We start from the raw sequence: 23,591 nt of genomic DNA, 5'->3' as shown, positions 1-23,591 counted from the left end.
ATACCATCAATCTCAAGGATAATCTGTATAAAGTACATAGCAAATTAGGGCTCAATAAATTTGAGTGTGATACACTCACACTCAGATACCACACACACTCATATATACACCCTAAAAAACTGGTGTGAGGATTAGAGCTAATGTAGTACTAGCATAGGGTCTAGCTCAATAAATTATAGCTATTCTGTACAAAAGTAGGAATGCACTAATGCTCAGAATAGGAAAAACATTAGAGGTCAACTTAGACTAGTGGTTCTGAAAGAGGTAACTCTGGACCAGCAGCAGCATCACCCTTGCTCAAGATCTCCTAAGTCAGAAAATCTGGGGATGGAGCCTAGTAAGTTGTGTTTTAAAAAGCCGTGCAGGGGCTTCCCTGGTGGCACAGCGGTTAAGAATCCGCCTGGGGTTTCCCTGTTGGCGCAGTGGTTGAGAGTCCGCCTGCCGATGCAAGGGACACGGGTTCGTGCCCCGGTCTGGGAAGATACCACATGCCGCGGAGCGGCTGGGCCCATGCGCCATGGCCGCTGAGCCTGTGCGTCTGGAACCTGTGCTCCGCAACTGGAGAGGCCACAACAGTGAGAGGCCCGCATACCGCAAAAAAAAAAAAAAAAAAGAATCCGCCTGCCAATGCAGGGGACATGGGTTCCAGCCCTGGTCTGGGAAGATCCCACATGCCACGGAGCAACTGAGCCCGTGTGCCACAACTACTGAGCCTGCTCTCTAAAGCCTGCAAGCCGTAACTACTGAAGCCCACGTGCCACAGCTAGTGAAACCCGTGCACCTAGAGCCCATGCTCCGCAACAAGAGAAGCCACCGCAATGAGAAGCCTGCGCACCACAATGAAGAGTAGTCCCCACTCAGCACAACCAGAGAAAGCCTGCGCAGCAACGAAGACCCAACACAGCCATAAATAAATAAATAAATAAATTTTTAAAAAAGCCTTGCAGGTGATTCTAATGTATGCTTAAGTTTGAGAACCAATGACTTGGATCAGGGTTTGACAAACTATTTTTATAAAGGACCATGTAAAAATGTTTTTGCATAACAGTCTCTGTCACAGCTACTCAACTCTGCCATTGTAGCATAAAAGCAGCCACAGACAGTGTGTAAATGAATAAGCAGGGCTCTATTCCAATAAGCCTTTATTTACAAAAACAGGCAATGGGGTTTTGGAACTGGATAGAGGTTGCACAACACTGCAAATGCATTAAATACCACTGAATTATTCACTTTAAAATGGTTCGTTTCGTGACATGTGAATTTCGCCTCAATAAATTATTTTTAAAAAGCAAATAGGCAGGCTTCCCTGGTGGCGCAGTGGTTGAGAGTCCGCCTGCTGATGCAGGGGACACGGGTTTGTGCCCCAGTCTGGGAAGATCCCACATGCCACGGAGCGGCTAGGCCCGTGAGCCATGGCCGCTGAGCCTGCGCATCCGGATCCTGTGCTCCGCAACGGGAGAGGCCACAACAGTGAGAGGCCCACGTACCACAAAAAAAAAAAAAAAAAAAAATGCAAATAGGCAGTTGTTGGTATTTGGCTCACAAGTAGTAGTTTTCTGACACGTGACCAAGATCAACCTTTAATTCTTTGCTTAAACTCCTTCCAGGCAACCCTAATTTGTAGTTATGTAACATCTACCTGCATACTTATGACAGGTCACTCACTACCCCACAAAGTACTTTTTTTTCACTTATGGACAGACTCTGATCCTATCTGGAGGGTTTTTTCATATACAAAATCTCCCTCCCTATGCCTCCTATCCACAGAGAGTTTACTTATGATTGTCTGCTTCACTAAAGGGACTCCATGCCAGGTTGATTTAAAGGATGAGTTCACTCTAATTGGAGAAATACTGAAGGGGGACATGCTTACGTGCTAAAGCACCAGGCAAAGAGAAATTGAATCCCTTAGTTAAATATACTCGACAGGATGGACTGACTTCTCACATACACACATATCCATCATTAGCAGATTTTTATTAGATGGAAGATACCTAGGGTTGGCTCAAAGGAAAGTGGTGACAGTCGGCAAGCACTCCTTCACAGAGGAGAGGAGGCACTCCTGGCTGTGGAGATGTGTACTTATGATATTGAGGGTCTGGGTCTCCTTCTTAACTTTGGCCACCCAGGAAGCTCTTTCCATTGCCACTCAGTGTCACCAGTGCTGGCATGAAAGGGTCTACAGTGAGCTAGTTCAACTTGGCTAGCAGTTCTTCCAGTTCTGGCCGAGCTTTGAACCTTCCTTTGAAGTCTTCTTCAGTGTGCTGAGGAGAAGAAAAAGAAGATAAGAGGGAATTACTACAGAGTTACTCAAATATGCCCAGCATCAGAAAAGGATCCATCAGCCAGCTCTGCAGAAAATGATTTAGATTCAACTAACTTTTACCGAGTAGCTACTATGTACCAGACTTATATTAGGTATCAAGGATTCAAAGTTGAATTGGACTTTCTCCCTGCCTTAAGTATACTTCCCTATTTGTGTTCGGTTTAATTACACTGTATGGGATCGTAAATCATGTTCTTTCTGCTATACAACTGCCTCAAGGGAGGGAATTTGTGGGTGTAATGGGCTCACGCCTAATATCAGGATGCTGTGATGGAGTTCAGTTTCCATGGTCTATAGAGCATCATCCCTGATGCACTGGGAAAGCCAGAAAATGATCACGGTAAAGCAGCCTGCACACCTTTCCTTATTATTTTTATCTGGGCTAAATTATTCATATGTCTTTGTTTCTAAAGCCAGCCAGTTCAGATTTTCTATTCCATATTTTGAGCCCACCAGCAGGCCTCTTCTCATATTAGCACATACCTCCTTCACTGACAGTTTGACTCCTTCAGGAAGATTGCTTTGAATTATTTCCAAGAAAATCTCTGCAAATGTAGCACTCAAACCGCTGATCTGCAAAAGGAAAGAAGATGCTCTAAGAGAGGCACTGAAACCTAGGTGATTGGGCAGACATGGCAAGGGCTCAAATGTCAGCTCCAGCAGAGCTAGAGGGCCTTTGGGTGAAGGATTAACATCCAGAGCTGTTTTTGGAGCCCAGACTTTCCAGGATTTCTCTTGCTGATCTGCCAAGTTGTCTGGTTACTAAGATGGTCATGGCCAATATCTGCTCTTGTAGGCAATGAATGTCATAACTGGATCAAGAGGTCAAGTCCAGGATGACTTTCTGAATCAACTCAGGTTTACCCACATAGACTGGGACCTGTTGTTGTCAGACCCTGTGCTGAGAATCCAGAGTTAAATCAGATGTGTGGTAGAAGGGCATGCAGTGGGCTGTGGGAACCCACAAGAGAAACACCTACCTAACAATCAGGAGGGTCAGAAAAAGCTTCCAAAAGAGGTAACATCTGGTTAGAGTCTTGAAATACAGGACTAAATTGGGAGAATTCAGCAGTAGTGTGGAGTTTTTTTTAAGGCAGAGGAAGCAATATTCAGTAAAATGTGGAGGAAAAGTACAGTATTAGGGAATTGAAACTAGTGACATGTGTGGCTGGAATGAAAGGGGGTGTGAAGAAGAAAAGCAGGAGGAGTGACATGAAGGCACTTAGGTGCTAATCAAAGAGTTCAAACTTTATCCTGTGAGCCTCAGTGGCAAGTTAGAGCTGTCATAAAATGTAGCTCAAATAATTTATTCCTGATAATATTTAAAGAACCAAGATTGTAAGTACTTTAATTATTTAAAATTTTAACACAAATTTAGGGTTTTACTGCCTTAACATACCTCTGGTTACCTTCCTGATATGTTTCTTGAGTGGATCAAAAAGGGGTGATGTCCATTTGTTGGAATATTACTTGGCAGTAAAAAGGAATGAAATACTGATACATGCTACAACATGGATGAACCTTGAAAACATTATGCTAAGTGAAAGAAGCTAGATATAAAAGGCCATATTTTATATAATTCCATTTGAAGAAATGCCTAGAAGAGATAAAACCATAGAAGTGGAAAGCAGATTAGTGGTTGCCAGGACCTGGGGGGATGGGGAAAGAGGAGTGACTGCTAATGGGTACAGAGCGCGAAAGGGAAGCCACTGAGGAATTCTAGGCAGGACAATGACACGATCACATTGATATGATCGTACAGCAAAGTGGATGGATCTGAAAGATTTTTAGGGGTAGAGGCCACTGAATTTGGAGAATGAATGGATACCCAAGGGCAAAGAAGGGTCAAGCATTAAGCTCAAAGGTGAGGAGGATTACAGGAAAAAAACATCAGTCCCTCTACAATTAGTTTTGTATACACTGAGTGAGGGCACCTGTGGACCATTTTAACGGAGAAACCCAGTAGACAACTGGATAGCAGGTTTGAAGCTCAACCAAGAGATCAGGATAGAGAAAAGAACCAGGAGAGGCAAATACATTTCAAATTTCTCCCAGAGTACCTACCTGAACCACTCGCTCATGGGTGGTAAGAACTGAGTCCAGGAGCATTTTCCTGCCTTGGTCCTGCAACTGCAACACCTCCACGGTTTTGGTGGGCATCGCATAACTGTGGGAAGGAAGAGTCAGCTATTGGGAGGGTTCTCTTAAGCCAGCAGCACCACTTCAGTCAGGGTAGTCCCTGAGTACAGCCACTACTGCATGCAGTAGCTCCTGCAATCTAATCTAGGGCTGTTTATCTTCATCCAGGAGCAAAGTAACCAGATCCTCTTATGCCTCCTCCAGAAATCTCTAAACTCCGTGAGGGGACAGACCATGTCTAATACTTTTCTGCATCCCCAGTCATGCCTAATATAACACTCTGAATAAAACCTGGTGATTATTAAGTATTTACTGCTGCTAAAGAATAGCCACTTCTAAAAGAATCAAGCTCATCACTAGGTACACTTTGGAGGTTAACCTTGGGTATTTCACCTCTTCTGAAGAAATGAAGCACGAAACCCAATCCTGCACGAAATGAAGCACGAAACCCAAACCGAATCCCAATCCTTTTATTTTATTTTATTTTATTTTATTTTTAAATTTTTTGGCCGTGTCGTGCGGCATGTGGGATCTTAGTTCCCAACCAGGCATCAAACCCCTGCCGCCTGCGATGGAAGTGTGGAGTCTTAACCACTGGACCGCCAGGGAAGTCCCCTGCTCCAGTTCTAGAGCAGGATTTCTCAACATCAGCACTACTGACGCTTTAGAACAGATAATTCTTGTTGTCGGGGCTGGAGTATGCATCCCTAATCTCTATACCCAGAGAGTGCCAGTAGTACCCCCGAAGTGATAACACTCAAAATTATCACCATTGTTAAACGTCCCCAGGTTGAGAACCATTGTTGTAGAGCCTCTGCTCACTACAATCGGCTTCAGCAGATCTACATGCCACAATAAAGAGTGCTGGACTTGGGGTCAAGTCTTGGCCCTGTCACTTATTAGCAATATTTACTTAGGCAAGTCCCTACCCACTCTGGGCCTCAGTTTCTCCATGTATAAAGGGGATTACAATCTAGGCTTATATCAATAGATTATTGTGAGAATCAGATATGGTGATGAGATAGGACTGATGGCTACACAGAAATATGGTATTAGTGTTGTGTTCATCTTATCAAAAATTCCTCAAACTGAAGATAAATGGAATAATAATAACAACAGTAGGATTGCTGAATTTTCATGCCACACAAAGCTTCATCAATTAAGAGTAAGGAGTATGGCCCTCTACAGATGGACTGCTACGAAAAGAAGTTTGGCGTGTAACGGAAAATGGATTAGAAACATGAGAGTCAGTACTGGATTTAAATGTTGGCTTCGCCACTTACTACCTATTTGACCTTGGACAAACTAATTCAGTTCTCTGAGTCTTAGTTTCTTCAGCTATTAAATGAAGATAATACTACCTAGTTCATAGGGTTGTAGCAATAATTAAATAAGATTACATAGGGGGCTTCCCTGGTGGCGCAGTGGTTGGGAGTCTGCCTGACGATGCAGGGGACACGGGTTCGTGCCCCGGTCCGGGAAGATCCCACATGCCACGGAGCGGCTGGGCCCGTGAGCCATGGCCACTGAGCCTGTGCGTCCGGAGCCTGTGCTCCGCAACGGGAGAGGCCCGCGTACCGCAAAAAAAAAATAAAAATAAAAAAAATAAGATTACATAAGTAATTTGCCAGGTATACTGTGCCTACAAATGCCAATTCCCTTGCCCTTATAAACAGTGAGTAAATGCTAGGTATTGCAAACTTCCAGATAGCCTCCCTAAATAACATCCCCTTCCATTTTATAGCACAATCTCTGATCTCTTCAAATTTACCTTTGGTAATAACTTCCTTATATAAAAAAATCGGCAGGCTTCCCTCGTGGCGCAGTGGTTGAGAGTCCGCCTGCCGATGCAGGGGACACGGGTTCGTGCCCCGGTCCGGGAAGATCCCACATGCCGTGGAGCGGCTGGGCCCGTGAGCCATGGCCGCTGAGCCTGCGTGTCCGGAGCCTGTGCTCCGCAATGGGAGAGGCCGCAACAGTGAGAGGCCCGTGTACAGTAAAAAACAAACAAACAACAACAAAAAAAATTGGGGACTTCCCTGGCGGTCCGGTGGTTAAAACTCCACGCTTCCACTGCAGGGAGCATGGGTTCGATCCCTGGTCAGGGAACTAAGATCCCGAATGCTACGTGGTGCAGCCAAAACAAAAAAAAATTGGGATGCATTCATAGACTGGTTATGGAAAATCAAATAAAGTAATTATGTAAAAGCTTTCAGAAAAGTAAACAGCACTCTAAAATGCTCTTTTTCCTTTTTGACATTCCACAGATAAGACTGAATAAAGTGAGAATTGTTCATTCTTGCCACTAAACATGCATTTGATTCCTCAACACTTACAAGATTCCATTGATTTGTTTATTCATTCATTTACTCTTTCAACAAACATTTACTGAGATCCTGTCTGTCCTAGGCAGTCTGGTGGGCACTATGCAGTCTATGCTTTCAAGGAGCTTGCTAAGAGCGTTTTGGAGAGACAGGTATGTACACAAACATCCGCACTACAGGAAGACAAAGGCAATATAGGTATGTACCAAACGTTACAGGGACAAGAGGGAGAGAAGGGGCAGAGCTTGGGGAAGGCTTCATAGGTGAGGCAGGGCTTCATCAAGATGTAAGGAATGAACATAGATGTTTGCCATTCCAAAAAACGGCATTCTACAAAAGTAAGGAGGCATGAGACCCTCGAAGAGAACCAACAGAAAAACCAGACATAGTTCGATAAAAAAAAATACTGAGAACTCTAGTCATTTCAAAGTATAATAGGCCTTTGAGTAGTAAGAGTATAGGTATCTTTTTCTTTAGTATCTACTCTTTTCTGTATGTCCCAAATTTTCTGCAATAAACATTACTTGGATGATCAGATAGTAAAAACAGAAGGGAAGGGACTTCCCTGGTGGTCCAGCGGGTAAGACTCCACGCTCCCAATGCAGGGGACCCGGGTTTGATCCCTGGTCAGGGAACTAGATCCCGCAAATGTACTGCAACTAAGAGTTCGCATGCCGCAACTAAGAAGTCCGCACGCTGCAACTAAAAAAAGATCCCACATGCCGCAACTAGGACCCAGCACAGCCAAAATAAATAAATAAATATTAAAAAAAAAAAAAACAGAAGGGAAGAAATGAAGTAGTTGAATTTCAAAAGTCAACCTAACATGACAAAATAGTGCTAGCTTTTGAGTAGTGCTGGGATAGGACCCAAGGGACCCTGCTGGGATGCCAGGGAACTTAGAATCTGTGGACTCTACTATATATAAGTTATGCCTCCATTTTAAAAAATGTAAGTGGACTAAAAAATAAAAAAAAAAAGGAAAGAGCAGCCTTACAGAGAATGATGATGAATGATGCTTTACTCTCCACAGAGAACAGGAGCTGGGTCAGCTTCAGGCTTGGAAACTGCTCCCAGATGAGTAAGATTTCCATCTCTCCAGACACCTGCTCAGCAAGGGATGCAGGCAAATTAAAGGATCCACAGGAGAGGCCCCTTCCTCTCATCTTCTGGGTGAGCTGCAGCTGCAGCAAGGCAGACCATTTATAGAACAAAAGCTAGCGCACAGTTCCCCTGCTCAATTCCATCTCAAGGTCAGAGCCCTACCCCCAACTACTAAAGGAAAAATGGATCAAGATAAAATGAAAATCAGAAAAAAAGAAAATCATTTTAGCTCTGAAAAGCTGGGCAGTAAGAATGCCTGATATGATGGTCTGAAAACCTCAATCAGTGCAGAGAAGTGAATTGCTAAAAATGAACATCTCTTTATGCTCTACTATTTGGAGCAAAGAACCAGGAAAGAGGCAAAAAGCAGCATATCATTCATTTTGTTATCCTAGAATTCATGTTCATGCCTACTGGAACTCAATCCAAGTCAACAAATATTCATTCAGTGCCTACTATGTGTCAGGTACTGGGCAAGGTTTTAGCGTGACTGCTGATGCAGACAGAAACAATCCCTGCCTTACATATCTTAGAGTCTAATAATAATCAAGTAATTATGAGAGTAAGGAATGAGCATTTTGAAAGGGAAGTTATATACCCTTTTTTTAAAAAAATAAATTTATTTATTTTCCTTATTTATTTTTGGCTGTGTTGGGTCTTCATTGCTGCGCGCGGGCTTTCTCTAGTTGCAGCGAGCAGGGGCTACTCTTCGTTGTGGTGCACGGGCTTCTCATTGCGGTGGCTTCTCTTGTTGCAGAGCACAGGCTCTAGGTGCACGGGCTTGAGTAGCTGTGGCACACAGGCTAAGTAGTTGTGGCTCAAGGGCTCTAGAGCGCAGGCTCAGTAGTTGTGGCGCATGGGCTCAGTTGCTCTGCGGCATGTGGGATCTTCCCGGATCAGGGCTTGAACCCATGTCGCCTGCACTGGCAGGCGGATTCTTAACCACTGCACCACCAGGGAAGAAGATACCCTTTACTTCTCCTAAATATATAACATAAAGACCTAACTTAATGAGGTTCTCTGAAGAAGTGACATTTAAAATAAAGCCTAAGAAAAAAAATAGGGCTGATTAGCTGAAGGGGAAAGAGTATTCTAGGCTTTAGAGAGCATATGCAAAGGTCCTGAGGTGGGAAAGGACAAAAAACAAAGTCAGTGTAACTGGAGATAGAAGGAGAGGGAGAGAGAAGTGTGAGTTAAGGTGAGAGAGGCAAGCCCAGGCCATGGAGCACCTAGCAAGGTATGTGAGAAACTTTTATTTTGATCCTAAAGGAATGGGAGGCCATGGAAGGAATTAAAGCATGAGAGTGACATGATCATATTTCCATTCTAGAAAGATTACACTAAAAGCAGTGTGGAGAACCAGTTAGAGGGAATTACGAATTTGGAGGAAAAGAAGTGGGTTCAAATCCAGACCTTGCCATTTACGACTATAGGCAAGCTTTTATTATATTATTAATAATAATAACAACAATAATAATAGCAGCCAAAGTTTCTGGACTTAGTTGTAAGCATTTTAAATATATTAACTCCCTTTATTTTCACAATAGCTTTATTAGATAGGTACTTTTATTAACCTCATTTTACAAATGAGGAAACCAAGACACAAAGAGGTTAAGGAAACTGCCCAATGTCACACAGGAAGAATGCAGCAGAACAAGAGCAAAACCTAAGCAGTCTGGCTGCAGAATCAATGCTTTGATACACTATGGCAAGGTGCTGTCTGAATTAAGTAAAGTAATATACAAAAAAAGTATTTAGCAGAGTGGCTGGCTGTTATGATAGTAGGTGCTCAACAAATGTTACTGCCTGCCTGCCTTTACTCAAATGCAGCCAGAGCTTTTCACAGTAGGGTATTAAAAACAAAATATTTTAAAAAGTCCTTCTGAAAATTTAAAACACTATTCCAAGGAGCTGATCCACTGTAGGTATGATAACATTCTGTAAATGGCATTTAATGCCTCTTTGCCACCACCTTGTCTGAGATGCTGCCCCTAATCCCTGCCAGCTGAAAAACACCTCGTTAATTACTAATAACAATAATATTATTTACAGAATGTTCACAACGTTCTGTTAAGTGCTATTATATATTTTCTTATTTAATTTTCAGAACTCAAAGAAATAGGAAAATTACCATCCCCATTATGAAGACAAAGAAACTGAGGTTCAGAATTTCTCAAGGTCATATTGCTAATAACTGGTAGAACTAGGATTTAAATGCAGACAGTTTGATTCCAGAGCTTTTACTCTTAACCACTTGTTACTCAAAGTGTGATCCAAAGACAAGCTGCTGGTAAGCAAACTGCTTGTTATCAGTTCAAGACAAGATAAGAAGCATGAAACAGTCAGTAAACACACTTTAATTCAATCAACATTTTGTTTTCAATAGCAAGAGTTTCTTGATGAAGGAAGCAAAGCGTTAATGTACATTTTGGCATAAGCTCCTAATATCTTCGCAGAGTGGTACTTTGAGAAGCATTGCTCTAAATTATTAAGCTACTCTGCCTTCTTGAACTGATATTAAACTTTATCTTTCACTTATCACTTCCACATTATGTTATAATTATTTTTTTGGTGTGTGTATGTGTGCACACACACATACACACACACTCTCCTTGAAATCGGGCATTTACCTTTGTATCCTCCAGTCAGAATGTCTAGTCCAATGCCTACCACAGAGCAAGAAGAGGCTCAACCAGCAGTTCTTTAATTAAGTACTTAAAAGCACTTTCATTAAACTTTAGGAAATGTATACTACACAACTGGATTGTGTAGTCATATTCAAGAACCTGTCATTCTTTCAAGAATGGCTTAATGTTCCCCATGTGGCAGGCTTTATGCTAGGTACTGAAGAAATGAAGAAGAACACAAGTCAGGGGGGAAGGGAGCTGGCAAATGAATAGATGATTACAGCCCAGAGCACTAAGTGACATGACAGAGGTATGTGTCAAGTGCTGAAAGAGCAACCAACTCTCTGGGGCATCAGAAAAAGATAAAGTACATCTTTAGGCCTAAAACAATTGAAGTACTATCAGCTGTGAGAGCTAAAGTCACAGCTGATTATCCAATCTTCTCAGAAGCACATTTAGCACAGTTATACTCTAAGTAATAAAGGTTTAAAAGTTCAAATTTGGCTTAAGGACTTAAAATACTATATAATTAAAAATACTGGAGTCAGGGAGAACTGGGTTAAATCCAGGCAACTTACTGGTTCTGTGAATTTTGGCCTTTCAGAGCCTTGGTTTACTCATCTATAAAATGGGCATATACTAATATCTAGTGAGTAAGAAAGTATAATTTTTGCCATATCCACATATGATGCCACGTATTACCTTGCTACAATGGCAAACCAACCACCCAAACTATTATTTATTAAATATTTTTCTTTAAATCAACTCACTTAAAAATTAATTTTAAAAAGAAACTTGAGATGTGGAACAACTGGAACTCATGTTGCTGGTTAGAGTGAAAAGTGGTATGGCCACTGTGGAAAGCAGCTTGGCAGTTTCTTACAAATTTAAAAGTACAGGACTTCCCTGGTGGTGCAGTGGTTAAGAATCTGACTGTCAATGCAGGGGACATGGGTTCGAGCCCTGGTCTGGGAAGATCCCAAATGCTGCAAAGCAACTGAGCCTGCGCACCACAACTACTGAACCTGCACACCACAACTACTGAAGCCCGCACACCTACAGCCCATGCTCCGCAGCAAGAGAAGCCACCACAGGAGAAGCCCACTAACCACAACAAAGAGTAGTCCCCGCTCGCCGCAACTAGAGAAAGCCCGCATGCAGCGACAAAGACCCAACGTGGCCAATAAATAAATAAATATATATATATATTTTTAAACTAAATAAAAATAAAAATACACCACTCTTACCATTTGACCCAGCAATCACACTCCTAGAGAAATGAAAACTTCTGTTCTCACAAACACCTGTACATGTTTATAGTAGCTCTATTTGTAACTGCCCGAAACTGGAAACAACACAAATGTCCTTCAAATGAATAAACAAACTGTGGTACATCCACTCAATGAAAGGCTACTCAGCAACAAAAAGGAACAAACTACTTGACACAGGCAACAACATGGATGAATCTCAAATACATTATCCTAAGTGAAAGAAGCCAGACTCAAATGGAAAAATACTGTATGATTCCATTTATATGACATTTTGGAAAAGGCAAAACTACAAGGACATAAAATAAATCAATAGTTGCAGGGACTGGGGTGCGACAAGGGATTGACTACAAAGGGAGGAGGGGGCTTCTTGGGATGATGAAAATGTTCTATATCCTGATTATGATGGTATTTATTCTACTGCATGCATTTGTCAAAACTCACAGAAACTGTTCACTAAAAGGGTGAATTTTACTAACGTAAATTATACCTCAATAAGCCTGACTTTATATCACTATAGTAAATAGAAAAAAGAGTATCAGTTGACATATAAAGAAGTTAAGGGCTTCCCTGGTGGCACAGTGGTTGAGAGTCTACCTGCCGATGCAGGGGACACGGGTTCGTGCCCCGGTCCGGGAAGATCCCACATGCCGTGGAGCAGCTGGGCCCGTGAGCCATGGCCGCTGAGCCTGCGCGTCCGGAGCCTGTGCTCCGCAACAGGAGAGGCCACAACAGTGAGAGGCCCGAATACCGCAAAAAAAAAAAAAAAAAAAAAAGAAGTTAAGTTAAAAATAAATACAGTGAAAACAAAACAATGTTATAAAATTCTAGCTAGATGGTGGTGTTTGCCAAAGACTCTGAGCCTGAGGTCCCCTCTTTCTTATAAAGATTAAGAAGTACTTCAGCGGTGTTAAGGACATACCAGCACAACACTAAGAATTTCTCCTTCACATAATTAGGTTTAAAAAGAATTAAAAAGGGAAGAAATTTCTCACCATGTGATTTAATGTTATTTAAGGCAAACTACAGGGCATCCCACACTTTCTCAAACATTGAGATAAGATATGTAAAGTGCCTGGCCTGGCATGGATAGTCAGTAAATGTTAGTTCTCCTCCCCTACAGTTTTCCAGCAAACCCAAAGAGTATGTAAAAAGCAGAGGAGGTGAAGAATATCTATATAAATGGGGAGATATACCATGTTAATGGATCAGAGGACTCAAAATAGATGTCAATTCTCCTCAAATTGATCCTCAGATTCAACACACCCCACCAAAATTCCATCAGGCTCTTTTCTGTAGAAATCAACAAGCTAATTCTAAAATTTTAATGAAAAACCCAGGGACCTAAAATAGCCAAAATAATTTTGAATAAAGAACAAAGTTGCTTTTTCAGTAATCAAGATAGTGTGGTATGGGGAATTCCCTGGCGGTCCAGTGGTTAGGACTCGGCGCTTTCACTGCCGTGGCAGTGGTTCGATCCCTGGTCAGGTAACTAAGATCCCACAATCCGCGCAGTGCAGCCAAAAAAAAAAAAGAAGAAGAAGAAGAAAATAAAGCCACTATGAAATACCACCATATATCTCCTAGAATAACTTTAAAAAAATGTGACAAACCAAGTGCTGACCAGGGTAAGAAGTTGTTGAAACTCTCATACACTGATGGTGGGAATACAAAATAGGACAGCCGCTCTGGAAAAAGTTTGACAGTTTCTTATAAAGTTAAACACACATTCACCATAAAACCCAACAATCCCAGGCTTAGGTAGTTGTTGAACAGGAAGGAAGACACATGCCCCTACAAAACTGGTATGAGAAAGCTTATGGCAGCTTTATTCATAATTACCAATAAACTAGAAACAATCCAAATGTATATCAACTGGTGAATGCATAAACCAACTAAGGTTCACCATTTAATGCAATACTATTCAGCAACAGAATACTTGCAAAACCCCAGATGAATCTTAAACCCATTATGCTAAGTGAAAGAGGCCAGAAACAAACAGCTACATACTGTATGATTCCATTTATATGATATTCTGGAGAACTTAAAACAATAGGGACAGAAAATCAATCAGTGGTTGCCAGGGACTTGAGAGGAAAGAGAGAGGAAATTGACTACACCTTGGGCACCCAGGAACTTTTTGTTTTAAGAACTTAATAGACTTGTTCTATATTTTGATGGTGGCAAACTATATACGTAAAAAGAGTGAATTTTACTACATGTAAGTTATATCTCAAAACTTCATTTAACAATAACAAAGCAGAGCATACTACCCACACCAAGAACATCCCATGCAAAGGCATCTTTCATACCTTTCCTCAACTTTAATGGAGAGATGGTTGCAGAGGTTGTGAACATACTGGGCATAACTCTCTGCCAGGGCCATATCGTATGCAATCAGGTGAATGTTTAAAACCCCGTATTCATAATCTGTCCCCAAATTAATGGGTCTCACTTCCACTTTTCCCCTCTTCTTCCTGGGCTAAACAGGAAACAAAAGAGAAAGAAACTAAATCAAAGTATTGTACAAGAAATTCTAACCATACCATCTTGATATATATATACATTAAAAAAATCAATCTTTCAGTTAAACTTGTTTACCATTTTTCTCTCAGGTTACCCTACCTATAAATTGAACTTTTCCTGGGAAGGAATGGGCAGCCTCCCTTGACACTGGGCTGTAGCACCAGTCAATGAAAGGAGAGGGAATATTGCTGGCATTATTTAACATAAATACATGTGACTGTCTTCTGCCATTAACTAGTTTTGAGACTCACCTTCCAAATCTGGCCCTCAGTTTCCCAATTTTTATATTAATGGGGTTATGCTAGATAACAGATTCTTGAGGATTTTTTGGGGGGGGGCATGCCGCGCAGCTTGTGGAATCTTTTTTTTTTTTTTTTACAGGAAATAAAGAATCCTTTTTTATTTTTTTTGTGTGTGTTAGTTTCTGCTTTATAACAAAGTGAATCAGTTATACATATACATATGTTCCCATATCTCTTCCCTCTTGCGTCTCTATCCCACCCACCCTCCCTATCCCACCCCTCTAGGTGGTCATAAAGCGCCAAGCTGATCTCCCTGTGCTATGCGGCTGCTTCAGCTTGTGGGATCTTAGTTCCCTGACCAGGGATTGAACCTGGGCCCTTGGCAGTGAGAGCACACAGTCCTAACCACTGGACCTCCAGGGAATTCCCAACAGATTCTTCTTTTTTTTAAATAAATTTATTTATTTACTCATTTATTTTTGGCTGCGTTGGGTCTTCGTTGCTGCGCACGGGCTTTCTCTAGCTCCGGTGAGCGGGGGCTACTCTTTGTTGCGGTGCCCGGGCTCCTTCTCATTGCGGTGGCTTCTCACGTTGCCGAGCACCGGCTCTATGCGCGCAGGCGGGCTCAGTAGTTGCCGCTCACGGGCTCTAGAGTGCAGGCTCAGTAGATATGGCGCTTGGGCTTAGTTGCTCCGTGGTATGTGGGATCTTCCCGGACCAGGGCTTGAACCCCTGTCCCCTGCATTAGCAGGCGGATTCTTAACCTCTGTGCCACTAGGGAAGCCCTCCCAACAGATTCTTAATCTAGAATCCATAAAGGAATTTCAAGGGGTGTGTCAACCCCAAAACTTATATGCAAAATTTTACATGTGTGCACATTTTTTCTAAGGAGAGAATCTTAACTTTCATCGGAATCTTAAAGAAATTAATCACAAGAAAGTGCAGAATTACTTCTCTTCCAGCCCTCCTAGCTTTGAAATTCTGCAGTCCAATTATTTAGACAGCCTTCCTTTTAAAAACTTAGAGGCAGACAAATTATTTTATTTCTACCCTTCTCTTTCATATAAAGTATTGCTTCACTACATATCAACCTGTGCAAACTGCTGTAAAAAGTATGAGCCCTGGGAAAACAGATATGTAACACGACATAGATCAGGATCAAGAAAGCTTCTCAACCAGAAATAATTTAACCTAAATGCCCATCAGGAGGGGAACTTGTTAAATAAAACATGGCACATCCATTCAATAGTACATTATGCAGCTGTAAGAAGACATAAGGAACTTCCTTATGTACTGATACAGAAAGGTTTTTAAGATAAATTAAATGATAAAAGCAGACTGTAGAATAATGTTTTCAGAATATTGCCATACATATACAAAGGGTGGGTGGGGGAGAATAGATGTGTGTGTTTAATTACTTACATATTTATTTGTTTGCATATCAAAAAATAACTCTGGAAGGATACACAAAAATACTAATACCAGTGGCTGCCTATGAAGGAGGGAACTGTATGGCTGGGGCACAGGGATGGGAAGGAGACTTTTTAACCACTTCCCTTCTATATTTTTTGAATTTTTAATAATATGAATCTTTTATCAATTCAAAGTTAGAATCTTAAAATCTACCTTGCTTTTTAAAATTTTTTAGTAAAAATGTTTTTACAATATTCATACTAAAAATGCATAAATAAGTACACAGCTCAATGAATTTTCAAAGTGAAAATACCTGTTTAAACAGTATCTTGAAAAAGAAACAGACCACTACCAGCACCCGCAAAAGTCTCCTGCCTCCCAAATTGGTGACCACTAGTCTGACTTCTAGAACCATATGCTCATTTTGCCTTTTTTCTAAATTCATGAAAATGGAATAATATACTATGTTCTCTTTTGTGTCCAGCTTCTTTAACTCATTATGTTTGTAAGATTCATCATGTTTTAGGTGAAACAGGAATTCTTTCCTTCTCATTGCCCTAGTAAGTCTATTATATGAATATGTTATAGTTTATTTATCCTTTTTACTGTAGGTGGAAATTAGAGTTGTTTCCAGAGTGGAGCCATTATGAATAGTATTGCTACCAATGTTTTTGCATGTATCTTTCAGTGAACATATGTATGTATTTCTGTTGGGGATATACCCAGAACCTGAACTACTGAGTTACAGACAATGTAGAGTTTCATCTTTAATAAGTTCTCTGTTTTTCAAAGTGGTTTCCAATTTAGACTCCCACCAGCAGTACACGAACGTTCTAGTTGCTCTACATTCTTGCCAATACTTACAAAACTTAGTATAGTCAGGTTTTCTGGTTGGTTTCTTTTAGCCATTCTGGTTGGTATGAGGTGGTAATGCATTGAGACTTTAACCTGCATTTCCTTTAAGTCTACTGAACCTGAGCATGTTCCCATATGTCCACTGGCCATTTAGATATTCTCTTTTATAACCTGCTTATTCAAGTATTTTGCCCATTTTTTAGATTGGGTTGCCTTCCTTTCCCTTACTGATTTGCAGAGGTTCCTTCTATATTCTAGACATGATCCTTTGTTAAACGTACATGTTGCAAATATCTTCTTCCTCCCTGTGTCTTCCTTTTTCACTTTTTAATGGTGCATTTTGATGAGCAAAAATTCTTATTTTTAATGTAGTCCAATCTACTCATTTTTTTCTTTTATATTTATAGTGACTTTTGTGTCCTGTTTAAGAAATCTTTGCTTACCTTAAGATCATGAGGATATTCTTGTATGTTATCTTTTAAAGTTTGATTATTTTAATATTTACATTTAGATCTACAATCATTTTAAGTGCTTTTTGTGTACAGTGTGAAATACAAGTCAAGTCAGTTTTTTTCACATGACTATTCAATCCAATTGACCCAAGTACCCCAGCACCATTGTAATGCAGTGTCACTTATGTCATATAATAAATGTTCAGAGATACTTGGATCTGTTTCTATATTCTTTATCCTGCTCCATTGGGCTATTTGTCTATTCTTGAGCTAATACCACACTGTCCTAATTACTGGAGATTTAGAATAAATCTTACTATTTGGTAGAAATTTTTTTTAAAGAAAAAAATGAGGTGGGAATCTATTTACATGTCTTAAGTCACCCCTATCTAACAGCCAACAGCCTAGTTACTGCCATAGCAGAGGTGTTCCTGGCAGAGCACCTAGAGTGGTTCTCTCACATCAATGCTCTCCAGGTCAGTCTAAGAGAGCAGGGGCCCAATCTGGGGAAACAGGGGGAGGACCAAGAAATGGTCCTTTCATAAGGCCGGTAAAACTGATACAAACCTGATCTCACAGGGATATCCTGAGAACTGAACAAAACACTGTATATAGTTAATTCAATCTGTGGCACATATTTAAACACTCAATAAACATTAACTTTTATTATTTTTTTTTTCATTTTCATATTCCTCACATCTAGCACAGGGCCCAGCAGAGAGACAACATGCAGTGAATCACTATTTTAGAATTTTAGAATAGGATGGCATTTAGAGATAACTTTTTCCCAGTTCTTCATCCTTGCAGGGGAAGAATATGAAGCCCAGAGAGATTAAATATGTCCCCCAGAGTCACACAGCCACACCGGACAGATCCTAGGAACTAACCCAGACCTCCTGACTCACAATGTAGAAATTTTTTCACTGAACCCTCTGCATTATTAAAGTTCTTAACAGTGGTAGTCACCCCAGGGTCCTAGACTTTGCTATGAGTGAGAAGCTAACTTCTATAACCAACCATCAAGTTGCAGGGGTTTGGGTCTCCTGCAGAGCCCACCATACCCGAGGCCAAATGCAGCGATCCAGACTTCTCATCATGACAGCACTGCAGTCAGAGCTGTGAAGAATGCTAAAGTCAGAATGCAAAGGGGAGTGGCTGAAACTTTCCAGCAGGGAAGGGAGGAGCTTCTTTGAAGCCTGCAGGAGGCTTTTCTTAACCAGGGAAAATGCCAGGGCTCTTCAAAGGTGTCGCTTTAGGAGAACAAAAAGAAGAAAGCTGATTCTAGTATCCCTCTTGGCATCTCACTTGCTTTTCCATGTTGGCCTAGATCTGTCTAGACCAATCCACACCATCAGGAGTCCACTGTGATATTATATTTCAGTTCTGAGCCAGGGCACAGCATAGCTAGCAAGAGCTTGAGTGCATGAGATTTCAGACACCAGTTCCTATAATTTTACCTGCTCAGTCTTTCTCATCCCCTCCTTTTTATTCCTACTGCCTAAGTTCATACATTCATGACTGCCATGGGGAGCTATTAAAGATATCCGTGCAAGAGATGTACATGACTAGGGCTCTGTTTCGGGAAGGCCACCCTGACTGCCCATGAAGGAGAGCTAGGCAGGAAAGGAATGGAGGCTACAAGAAAGATGGCAGGGAAGATGGACTACTGTCCACCATCAAACTTTGGTACTCCTGTGACTGACCTGGATTCACCGTGAGTTGGCCCAGGGCGGCCATCCTTGGATCCCTGTAGAAGTACAATATGATGCCCAAAATGGGCCATGGGATAAATCACTAAACCATTTTTGTACAGAAATATCCATATTACTCTTATTTTACAGACAGAAAACTGAGGTCCTCTGAAGGATGTTATTTGGCCAAGGCTACTGGGGAACTTTGCTGGCAAAGAACAGATAGAGAAAGGACTCAGATTAGAATCACAGACTGTTATAGCTGGAAGGTAACTTAGAGATAACTTAGTTTCTCCTTCCTTCCTCCCCTAATTTTACATAAGGGGGAAGTCAAGGTCCAGAAAGGTTAAAATAAAGGTTACAATAGTAAGGAAATGGAAAAGGCAACCACTTTGGGTCTAGCCATGGCTAGAAGCTGAGTCTGTGGCCCCAAACCCAGGCTCTCTCCTCTAGATTCTGCAAAAGTAATGATAGTAGCTGCCTATCACTATAGGTGGCATTCTCTAGGGTGGGAAAGTTGGGAAGAAATTGTATCATCTGAATCCTCAAATGAAAAGCTGACAGGCCTGCAGCATATACAGCTTCCAGAAATTCTGCTGATGGAAATTTTAAAAGCTACACCTGGGGACTTAAATGATTTGGTGATGGTACTCTGAACAGTCCATAATGAGCCGTAGGGTACACAGAAATCAAGTGGTTATGTTTATAACTCAGTGTAGCACACTCAAGAAATGTACACCAGACAGAAGGCCTGGTCCTGACTGGGATGGCAGAGAGGCTCAGCCTGGTGCTGCATAAAGAACCCTAGACTAAGATGGAAGCCAAAGAATATCTGGGGGACTTCCCTGGCAGTCCAGTGGTTAAGACTCTGCGGTTCCACCGCAGGGAGCACGGGTTTGATCCCTGGTTGGGGAACTAAGATCCTGCATGCTGCACAGCATGGCTGAAAAAAAAAGAAAATCTGGGCTCAAGTACTGTCTTAGTCACTACATGACATTGAGTGACCTCTCTAGGTGTCAGTGTCTTCATCTGTAATACCTAAGGTTCTTGTGAAGCTCAAAATAGTGAATTTCTGTGAAATGGAAATAGTATGGACATTAGATGGATTCTGACCACTGTCAGTTCAAATAATGGCTCTGGAAATTACTAGCCACTTGGGAAAGTAATTTAATGAGTCTTAGATTCCTTAAACAGCGTCCTTAATAACCACAGCATATCTAAGGATTAAATAAAATATACCATTTATAATACTGTAAAATGAAATAATGCTTTTAAAGCCTGGCACACAGTGGTTACACGTCCGGTATATAGTAGTTGCTCAATAAGTGGTATCTTTAAAGAAAGATTGAGTAATGTACACAGATAGGACATTATTTTTACTACAAATTGGAGGTAAGCATGCTCCTAGTATCCTATTGGTGTGCTTTACAGAATGAGACATTTATTAAGCACCTGCTGTGTGCAAAGTGCTGATTCAACCACTCTAACGAAAGAGACCAAAGAAAGAGAAAACACAGTCCCAGTTCTAAAGAGGCTTACAGTTCAGAGAAAGAGAGAGAGAGAAGACACACATGAAAGAACCAGTCCTCTCAGGACTTCCCTGGTGGCACAGTGGTGAAGAATCCACCTGCCCATGCCGGGGACACGGGTTTGAGCCCTGGTCCGGGAAGATCCCACATACTGCGGAACAACTAAGCCTGTGCGCCACAACTACTGAGCCCACGCTCCGCAACTACTGAAGACCGCCCGCCTAGAGCCTGTGCTCCGCAACAAGAGAAGCCACTGCAATGAGAAGCCCACGCACCACAACGAATAGTAGACCCCGCTCGCCACAACCAGAGAAGAGAAAGCCCGTGCACAGTAACAAAGACCCAATGCAGCCAAAAATTAATTAATTAATTAATTAATTTTTTTAAAAAAAGAAGAAAAAGAACCAATCCTCTCAATTTAATCATAACAAGCAGCCCACCTCCCATGGCAAGTTCAACACAAGCTACCTTGCTGCACCATGTCAATTAAAACCCAAGAGCAATGACCTCAGGTGGTCGCAGCTGAAAGTGCAACGAGCAGGTCAGTACTCCTAGGATTTTTGCATGACATATAAGGGTATATAGTAGTTCCTCAATAAATGGCAACTTTAAAAAAAGTTAATCTAGACCTGTCTACTTCTCAAGTCTCATGTACCATCATCCTCTAGTGCCCACTTGAGATTCCAGGATTAACAAACTGCTAAAAGTTTCCCAACTGCATCTCCAGGATCAATGACTTTCCACCTTTGCCCAGAATGTTTCCCCTCCCTGCAGAGTCTGACTCTTCACCCAACATCCTCAATGTAACTCCTAGTAATTTTTTGTTGCTGTTGTTGCTTTTTGCGGCACCTACGCGGCGTGCGGGATCTTAGTTCCCCGATCAGGGGTGGAACCCGTGCCCCCTGCAGTGGAAGCGCGGCATCTTACCACTGGACCGCAAGGGAAGTCCCTCCTAGTCATTTTTTTTTTTTTTGCGTACACGGGCCTCTCACTGCTGCGGCCTCTCCCGTTGCAGAGCACAGCCTCTGGACGCGCAGGTTCAGCGGCCACGGCTCACGGGCCCAGCCGCTCCGCGGCATGTGGGATCTTCCCGGACCGGGGCACGAACCCGCGTCCCCCGCATCGGCAGGCGGACCCCCAACCACTGCACCACCAGGGAAGTTCCCCTCCTAGTCACTTTTTAAGACTCTGTTCATGCTCTTCCAGGAAGACTTCCCTCATTCCTCATGCTGAGTTAGGTACTACGCCAATGTGTTCCCATAGCAACCCCCTCCCCATTATACACCACTATCACTTATCACATGTATCCATTTATTCAACAAATATTTTCTGACCAATAGTGATAAGCCAGACCAGGGTTAGCAATGGGGATATGATAGTAAATAAGACAGCCATAGTCTCTGCTTGCTGAAACTTGCCATCTATTGGGAAAGGCATACAGAGAACAATTATAAGAAGATGCATGTTTTGAGGGAGGGAAATAGAGTGCTATGGGATTGTAAAAAAGAGGGACTAATGCCATCATCAGCATCATCATTATCACCACCAGTAACTACTTATGGGCTCCATGCTTCAGACATTGTGCTAAGTACTTAAAACTTTCTTTTTTAACTTACTTCTCACAAACCATTTAAATAACATGGTTATTTAAAGGCAAGAAAATTGTGGCTTGTAAAAGTTAAGTAACTTACCCAAGGACATACACTAGTAAGCATAAGAACTGAATCTTTAACTTGGGTCTGCCTAATTCTAAAACATTTCTCTTAATCTCCGTCTTTCTCTTTAAGGAAGGTATGCAGAGCCTGTCAGTTTCCTCAATATCTATTCTCTCTTTTCTCTTTAATTTAATGGACCTGCTGAATTTTACCTGGGCACATGACCATTTATAATAAAAATTACATTTCCCAACCAATCTTGCAGCTGGGTATGGTTATGTGACCAAGTTCTGGCCAGTGGGATACAAGCTCACACATACTGCTTTCCCTTTCCCCTTCCTGCTGGTTGGAATGTGGACATGAAGGCTTAAGGGAGGCAGCCATCTCAGACTATGAGATAGAAGCTGTATGATAAGTGTTGCAAAACAAAAGGCGGGAATATCTACCTATACTTTATATGACAGAAAAATAAACTCTATCTTATTTAAGCCCCTTGACTGAGTGGATCTCCCTCTTATGGCAGCCAAACCACTACCTCAATAAGAAAGTATTATGTCTCATTCATTTCTCTATTCCTAGAGCCCAGCAATATTAAATGTTGAGTTGAGCTGAATTAAATTCTGCTTCTAATTCTGTTATTTACTAGCCATATGGTCATAGAAAAATCACTTATGCTCCTCAGTTTCCTTTTCTGCCCAGTCTACCTCACAGGATAGTTGGTGAAGCAAAAAGCATGGTTTTCAAATCTGTTGGTTACAAAGAAAAAATCACATTTCCCTTTGTGAAGCACATGAAATACTCATCAATGTGCTTTCACTGTATAAAACAAGAATGACTTAACTAGCAGAACATATGGTTAGATTATATAAATGGAGTTCTCTGCATTTCAAAAAATATGAAAACATATGAGTTTCTCTGTTAACATTTATTTTCATCAAGTAAAACTGATGGGAGAAAAACTTGTAATTTAGAAAGTTCTATCCATTAACTTAATTGTCTTTCTAAAATGTGGAAGATTGCCATTATTAAACCTGAGGAGAGGTTCCATTCTAGGATCACCAGTGTTCCAAGGGCCTATGGTTTGAGAGGCACTGAGATAATGGATGGAAAAACACTTTGAAAATGGAAAGAGATCATTACTTTTACTCATATCAAAAATGAATCTCTCTAAAACTCTGACACTGTTGTAATTTAGCAGAACAGGCAAGGCAGGATGAGAGCCCAGTGGGTTGGAGACCAGGGTGCTCTAATGGCACAGGCTAAAAGTCAGGTCTTCACAGGAATTGTTCTGTGCCTGGAAAAGCTCTGGGAAACCCTTTTATAGTTTTTACAGCCCCAGTGTTTCCAGCTACGCTAAGCAACTGCATACTCCTAGATGAGTGTCAGTTCACTTTACATACTCAGTGTAAGAACACAGGTAGTATTTAATAAATGTTTGTT

General features: G+C 41.5%; 1 protein-coding gene across 2 annotated transcripts in view; it reads right to left on the bottom strand.

Annotated features, from left to right (window-relative positions):
- Window positions 1-1,958: 1,958 nt before the first annotated feature.
- MRPL48 (mitochondrial ribosomal protein L48) overlaps window positions 1,959-23,591 on the bottom strand; it is a 49,796-nt gene continuing 28,163 nt past the window's right edge. For both annotated transcript variants that reach the window (XM_027083344.1, XM_027083346.1), the window contains 4 exons: window positions 14,101-14,270; window positions 4,391-4,493; window positions 2,810-2,899; window positions 1,959-2,264 (listed from right to left, as the gene is read on the bottom strand). In XM_027083344.1, coding sequence (XP_026939145.1) covers window positions 2,190-2,264; window positions 2,810-2,899; window positions 4,391-4,493; window positions 14,101-14,270 — 438 coding nt within the window. In that variant the 3' untranslated portion in view covers window positions 1,959-2,189. The remainder of the gene's footprint in view (window positions 2,265-2,809; window positions 2,900-4,390; window positions 4,494-14,100; window positions 14,271-23,591) is intronic.

The sequence above is a fragment of the Aethalodelphis obliquidens genome, unplaced genomic scaffold, assembly GCF_003676395.1.
Source record: "Aethalodelphis obliquidens isolate GAN/ISIS:26980383/991018 unplaced genomic scaffold, ASM367639v1 scaffold50, whole genome shotgun sequence".
Classification (NCBI taxonomy): Eukaryota; Metazoa; Chordata; class Mammalia; order Artiodactyla; family Delphinidae; genus Aethalodelphis; species Aethalodelphis obliquidens.
Note: the sequence above shows the minus strand (reverse complement) of the source record. Positions and strands in the feature narration are given on the sequence as shown.